The 6,426-nt window shown below is 68.0% G+C and overlaps 1 protein-coding gene across 1 annotated transcript; it reads right to left on the bottom strand.

Annotated features, from left to right (window-relative positions):
• Positions 1 to 171: 171 nt before the first annotated feature.
• On the bottom strand, positions 172 to 6,420 carry GRK2 (G protein-coupled receptor kinase 2). Its single transcript, XM_035311610.1, has 19 exons — positions 6,344 to 6,420; positions 5,961 to 6,062; positions 5,778 to 5,852; positions 5,263 to 5,324; positions 4,944 to 4,995; positions 4,591 to 4,682; positions 4,210 to 4,309; positions 4,019 to 4,097; positions 3,754 to 3,884; positions 3,325 to 3,419; positions 3,145 to 3,252; positions 2,998 to 3,064; positions 2,565 to 2,665; positions 2,413 to 2,479; positions 2,240 to 2,335; positions 1,975 to 2,137; positions 1,726 to 1,862; positions 1,410 to 1,523; positions 172 to 1,184 (listed from the first exon to the last, which is right to left on the bottom strand). Exons 1-19 carry the CDS (start codon positions 6,359 to 6,361, stop codon positions 1,023 to 1,025), a joined length of 1,821 nt encoding a protein of 606 aa, XP_035167501.1. The 5' UTR covers positions 6,362 to 6,420; the 3' UTR covers positions 172 to 1,022.
• Between the last annotated feature and the right edge of the window lie 6 nt (positions 6,421 to 6,426).

Genomic DNA, 6,426 nt, shown 5'->3' with positions numbered 1-6,426 from the left:
CTCCCCGCCGCTCCGCCCCGGCCCCGCGCCCACCGGCGCCGCCCCGTCCCGTCCCGTCGGGCCGGCGCCGGGCGCGCAGCCCCCGGGCGGGGAGCGGCCCAGGCACGGCGGCACAGCCGCGGTCACCCGGGGACAGCGCGGACGGTCCCGCCCCAGGATGCAGGCGGACGGTGTTTTTCCACATCTTTATTATAAAAACTCTTTTTTTTTTTTTTTTTTTTTTTTCTCCATTCTCACGTCTCCGCTCATTAAAATCTCATTCACACCCAGACCCTGCCCCGTGTCCCCCCCGCCCGCAGCCCCCGGAGCACGGCGGCCACAGACCAATATTTACAGATGCCACCAGGGCTGGGGGAAACGGGCAACAACGACACCCCGCCGCTGGGGACACGGGCAGCAAGGCAACAGCACGCAGAGGGGGCCCCCCGCCGCCCTCTCCTTGCCCACCCCCTGCCCGGGGGTGCCAGGGGTGCCCCCACCCAGCGCAGGGGGTGGCGGGAGGGGCAGGGGACCCATAGCACAGTATTTACAGGGGTCCCCAGGGCAAGCACGCACGCACTCACGCTCACGGGAACATCAAGGACTTGGCACCCACAGGTTGGGCACAAAAGGGCCAGGGCAAAGGCTAGGGGTGAAGGGGGGGGGGGTGCAGGTCTTGGCCTGCGTGGAGGGGGGGCAGCCGCCCGCCCTGTTTGGCACACATGGCGGTGGTGAAGCAGGCACCAGGCTGGGGGCAGAGCAGCAGGCAGGGAGAAGGGCATGGGGCTACCTTCATCTCAGCTGGAGAGGTCGCGGAGGACCGGGGGGGACGTGCCGAGCACGAGCCACGGGGCCAGCACCAGCTCCCTGCTGGCGGCCGAGCCCCCTCCACGCCCGACGCCAGGGGTGCCTGGGCACAGGGCTGGATCTGGCACGGGGCATCCCTGCAGTGCCCGGCCCAGGGATGGCGAGGAGCAGGGGCACGGGGGAACCCAACCCAATAAATTAGAAGTGGGGTGGGAAGTGGGGAGGAGGGCGCGCGGTCAGAGCCCGTTGGCGGAGCGCTGGATGAACGGCACTTTGCTGAGCTCCACCACAGGCGAGCGGGGCTTGTTCTGCATGCGCGGCACTCGCTGCAGCAGCTGCTGGGCCTGGCGCTGGGCATCCCGCAGCTCCTTCCGCCACTGCACCAGCTCGGGGTCACTCTGTGGGGCAGGGCACAGGTCAGAGCGGGGCTCCCTGTGGCTCCGGGGCTCAGGGCTTGCTCCGTGCTTGCTAGCACCAAGCACGGTGCGGTCAGTGCCCAGCCGAAGTGACTAGCCCCCGCAGGGGATGGCTAGCGAGGGGCAGGAGGTGGCCAGCACCCAGGGGGCTGGCCAGCGACCCCCAGGGGACAGCCAGCCCGCGGGGGTGGCCCAGGGCACACTCACGTCACACTGCAGCACGAACTGCTTTCCGCCACGGATGCGGAGCAGGATGCACTTGCGCTCCTTCACCTGCGTCTCCTCCACCGAGTCGATCTCCTCCATGGTGAGCAGAGACTGCTGGGGGGACAGGTTCAGCCCAGCCCCCAGTCCCTACACCCCCGCCGAGCCCCCCACGCCCCGTACACCCTCTACCCCTCGCCGTGCCGTGCCTGTTGGTGCACATCCCACTGCCTTGAGCCCCGCGTCCACCACACGCTGATGCCCCCCAGCCGCACCCTGCACAGCTCGCCCCGTGCCCCCCCGCCCCTGCCTGCCTTACCGGCGACTCGCCCTCCCCACGCCACTCCAGGCGGTTGGGAAAGAGGTAGAAGTATCGGCGCTGCCACTGTGTCAAGAAGGGGTTGCCCAGCTTGGACATGTACCCGTGCATGATGCAGTCCTTGCCCATGGCATAGTCTGTCTCCGCAGCACCGGGGGAGAGAGCGTCAGCGCTGGGACCGCCCGGGCAGAGCCAGAGGCTGGCAGAGGCACCGGGGGGGGGACCCAGACAGCACCCGGCCCCACTCACCCTCCTCATGGCCCAGCTGCTTGTTCTTGGCTTTCTTGCGAGCCTCCAGCTTGTCAGTGTCAGCGTTGACAGCGTCAAAGACCGTCTCCGTCACCTCCTGCTGCCAGCGCTCCGAGATGGTGAGCGGGAAGTTGCGGTACAGCTCCTGGTCGCTCTCTAGCAGCTGGCAGGGAGGCACAGGGTCAGCGCCAGGCCCCCAGCCCGGCCCCCCGCCTCCCCGCACCTGGCAGCGGCTGGCAGCAGCCCAGCCCCGCCGCCCCAGTACCTTGATACCCTTCGTGTCCTCCTCATCAAAGGAGCCGATGTCGAAGGCGTCAGCTGCGTTCACCTCGCCCCGGGGCGGGATCAGGGGCGGTGGGTACTGCAGGTGGGAGAGGGGGTGTCCAGGGGGCGCCTGCCTGGGCCCCCGCACCCCTGCCCCTGTGCTGTGCCCCTCACCTTCTGCAGGAAAACCATCTGCCAGTCCAGACCCTTGAAGAAGGGCTCCTCCTTCACCTCCTGAGCCCTGAGGAGCAAGGAGGGGGGTGAGCGCTGTGGATCCCCCGGGGGCTGCGGTGGGACCTGTCTTCCCCATGCCCGCCGGGACTCACCCACGCCCCATGCAGCCCAGCCGCCGGTTGACGTCCCGCTGCAGCAACCCTTCGAGCAGGGAACGCAGCTCAGGGGAGAAGGAGTCGGGCAGCTCGATGGCCTGCGGGCGAGGGCACGGCTGCTCACACCTGCACAAGCGTGTGAGGGCACGCAAGCACCCTGGCATACGTGTGCGTGGCACTGAGACGTGAGGAGTCAGGCAGGTGCGTGCACATGGACCGACACGCACCTGGGACGTTCTGGCGCACAGAGGTGCACGCACTGACGTGTGCGAATGGTTACAGGTGCCCGTGCACGCACACAGCTGTCACTCTGCACACACACACACGCACGGAGACGGCACCAGCACACACCGAGCGCTGCTCACCCCCCGGGGACCCTCTGTCCCCCCCTCCCTCGGGCCGAGCCCGATGCCCAGTGCCCTGCGCTCACCATGGTGAGGGTCATGCGGTCGATCTCGTGCTTGTCCTTCGTCTTGTGCTGCCGGAAGGGGCTGTGCCTGTGGTCACGGGGAGCGGGGCTCAGCGCTGCCCCCGCATCGCCCCCTGCTCCCCTCGCTCCCCGCGCCCGTGCACTCACCCCCGGAGCAGCTTGAAGAGCATGCAGCCTAGCGAGAACCAGTCGGCGCTGCTGTCGTAAGCCACTCCTTTCTGCAGCACCTCGGGGGCCATGTAGCCGTGGGTGCCCCTGGAGGCACAGAGCGGGGTCAGGGGCTGCGCGGGCAGGCGGGGGGGGCGGGTGGGGCGCGGGCACACTCACACGCTGGCGTGGGGCTTCTTCTTGGAGAAGTCGCAGGCCAGGCCCAGGTCTGAGATGCGGACGTGCCCAAACTCGTCCAGGAGGATGTTTGCTGGCTGCCGGGACACAGTGCTGCCCCTGAGCCCGAGCCCTGCCCGCCGGCGCGGGCGGCAACCGAGCCGGGCTGCCCACGCGTGTCAGGCCGGGGCTGGGCCCTAGGTGCCCGCAGGACCTGCAAGCACCCGCTGAGGTCCCCAGGGTGCCCACGGGGTTTCAAGGGTGCCCACGGTGCCCGGGGGCTTCCTGCTGGGCTGGGAGTGTCCACGGGGCCTGGGGATGCCCATGGGGTCCAAGGGCTGCTGCGGGGTCAGGGGTCTCTATGGGGCCTGGGGACATCAGAGGGGCCTCCTGGTGCCTGCAGGGTCCGTGGGTGCCCATGGGGACGGTCACCTTGAGGTCACGGTACACCACAAAGCGGCTGTGCATGTGCTCCAGGCCCAGGATGATCTCAGCTGCATAGAACCGCATCTCCGCCTCCGAGAAGACGCCGTGCTGGGAGAGGTGATAGTGCAGGTCTCCCCCTGAAGTGAGGTGGATCAGCTGTCACTCCAGCACTGCCCTCTGTTCCCCCAGGGACGCCCAAGCAGGCGATTGCAAGACAGGGGCTCAAGGGAGTCCCAGCCCTGGGGACAGGGAGCAGCCACGGGCCTCTCACCGTTCATGAGGTCGAGGATGAAGCTGAGCTTGTCAGGCGTGTGGAAGGCGTACGACATGCACACGATGAACGGGCAGTCCTGGCACAAGAGACGGGGTCAGGCAGCGCTGGCGGTGCCCCAGGAGCACCCCTCTCACTGCCTCCACCTGTGACCAGGGTGCCAGCCCGGTCCCACGCCCGAGCCCCCTCACCCCAGTGCTGACGAGGGACAACATGATGCGCTCGTTGAGGGCCAGGGTCTCGCCCTGCTTCATCTTGATGCGCTTCTTGTCCAAACACTTCATGGCGTACCTGGGGGACAAAGGGTCCCTGCAGTCCTGCTGCTGCCCATGACCGTGGCACCTCGTCCCCAGCACCACGTCCCTGTGCCGCCAGCACCCGCGGCCACGTCACCGCACCCAGCTCCCGCCCACAGCCACCATGACGTCCCTGCGATGTCCCCGTGTCTCCAGGAGCCTCGGCAGCCACGGTGACACTGCTGCAACCCCTAACACATGCTGTCACGGCAAGGCCACCGCATCCCCCACCCCGGCCCTCCCGCGGGACCACGGCCACCCCCTGCCCCCCGTTACATTTTGCCCGTGTCCGCTTTCCGGCAGCCGTAGACCTCCCCGAAGCCGCCACGGCCGATGATGCGGTGAACGCTGAAGTCGTTCATGGTGAGCTGCAGCGGGCAAGAAAGAGGCAGGGGCGACCCCTGAGCACCTGCACGGTGTGTCCCGGGGGGGCTGTCCCGCACGCTGCCGCAGGGAAGGAAGATGCACACCCACAAGGGTGTGGGAGCACCGCCAGCACCCACGGGAGTGACAGCCCAGGGGGTGCGAGGGTGCCCCTGCCCTGCGCGGTGCCCATCTTAGTGCCACGGCAGCAGCCTCCTCCCCGGCACCCACGTCCCCTCTCCAGCAGCACGCGGATCCCTGCTCACATGGATGTTCAGCTCCACGTTCTTCCACTGGCAGAACCGCGTGAACTTGTCACTGCAACGAAGCACAGAGAGGGCCAGAGTGAGGGACCCCTGCGGAGACCTCCCGAGACCATTGCGGAGCAGCGGGACCCCTGGGACTCATCTGGAGACAGGTGGGACCCCTGTATGGGGACACGGACCTCAGGACCTCAGGCCAGACCTGGAGATGACGAGCCCTGAGTCCCTGCTCTGGGGACCCTGACCCACCCCGAGGCTGGGAGACCCTCGTCCCCGTGGGATGGGACACCCTGGTCCCCGAGGGGCTGTGCGCCCATCTCACCTCTCGATGAATTTCTGGAAGATGCCCCCACGCAGGTTCTGGCAGATCTCCTCAATGTAGGGCTGGGGGACACAGGAGTCAGTGCTGCGTCCCCAGTGCCACCCGTGCCCCTCGGTCCCACCGTTACCTGGGGCATCCTTCCCCGCCCCCCGATTTCCCACATCCCCACTGCCACCTCCTGCCACCCAGTGTCACCGGTGTCTCTGAGGACCCCATCCTTGGGGATCCTCACCACTGCCAGCCCCTGCGGGCCCCACTGCTCCCCCCGGTCACCTCTACACCTGGTGTCTCCACCACCACCCTCTGAGGAGCCCCCTCGTTAATCCCAGACCCAAGTGACCCGACAGAACCCCACGGGGACCCCCAGGAACCCCCCTCACTCACCACCTCCCACCAGCATCCCTCAGGTCCTCGCACCTTCTGGGGTTCCCCCAGCCCCCAGGGGCCCCTGTCACCGCCAGCCCCCCATCACCAGAGGTGGCAGGGACACCCTCTCTGTCCCCAGCGATGCCCACCTGGAAGAGGTCCGGGGGCACCTGCTTCTTGCTCAGGCGGCTCTGGACGTGTTCCGTGGCACTCTTGGAGAAGGGCTGTGCGGCGAGAGGAGGCTGCGTCACCCCAGGGAGGCGGGATGGGGGCACAGGCCCCTCGCAGGGCTGCACGAGCGAGGGCGTAATTCCCCACAACACGGCACTCACGTGGGAGCAGGCCAGCAGCTCCTTCATGATGTAATGGTCAAAGATGTGGCGGCTGCGGGAGGCTCGCTCCTCCTCTGAGTCCAGCTTTTCATACTTCTTGATCTGGTGAGGGCACAGCTCCCGTGGCACCGCACTCCCCACTGGGCTCAGCCCCACGCGGGGCACACGCAGCCCATGGTGGGGAGTCCCCAGGGTCCAGCGTGCTGGGAAACACGACCCCAGCCCCACCGGGTACCCCGTGCTGCTGGCTGGCACCCACGGTTACCAGGCACCGGGACATCACCTCCCCTGGGTGCCCCGGGCACACCGCATCTGTGGGGTCTGCCGGCACCGAGCCGCACTCCCGGCCCCCTCCTGCCCGCAGGACGGGTCCCCCATCGCACCTCCTCGTAGAACTCCATCAGGGGCTTGGCCTCCTCTGCCTGGTTGAGGGCAAAGTCCCGGAACAGCAGGTACCCTGGGGGGG

Source organism: Oxyura jamaicensis (genome assembly GCF_011077185.1).
Source record: "Oxyura jamaicensis isolate SHBP4307 breed ruddy duck chromosome 5 unlocalized genomic scaffold, BPBGC_Ojam_1.0 oxy5_random_OJ72918, whole genome shotgun sequence".
NCBI classification, from domain to species: domain Eukaryota; kingdom Metazoa; phylum Chordata; class Aves; order Anseriformes; family Anatidae; genus Oxyura; species Oxyura jamaicensis.
The sequence above is the reverse complement of the archived record's forward strand: the minus strand, read 5'-3'. Positions and strand labels throughout refer to the sequence as shown.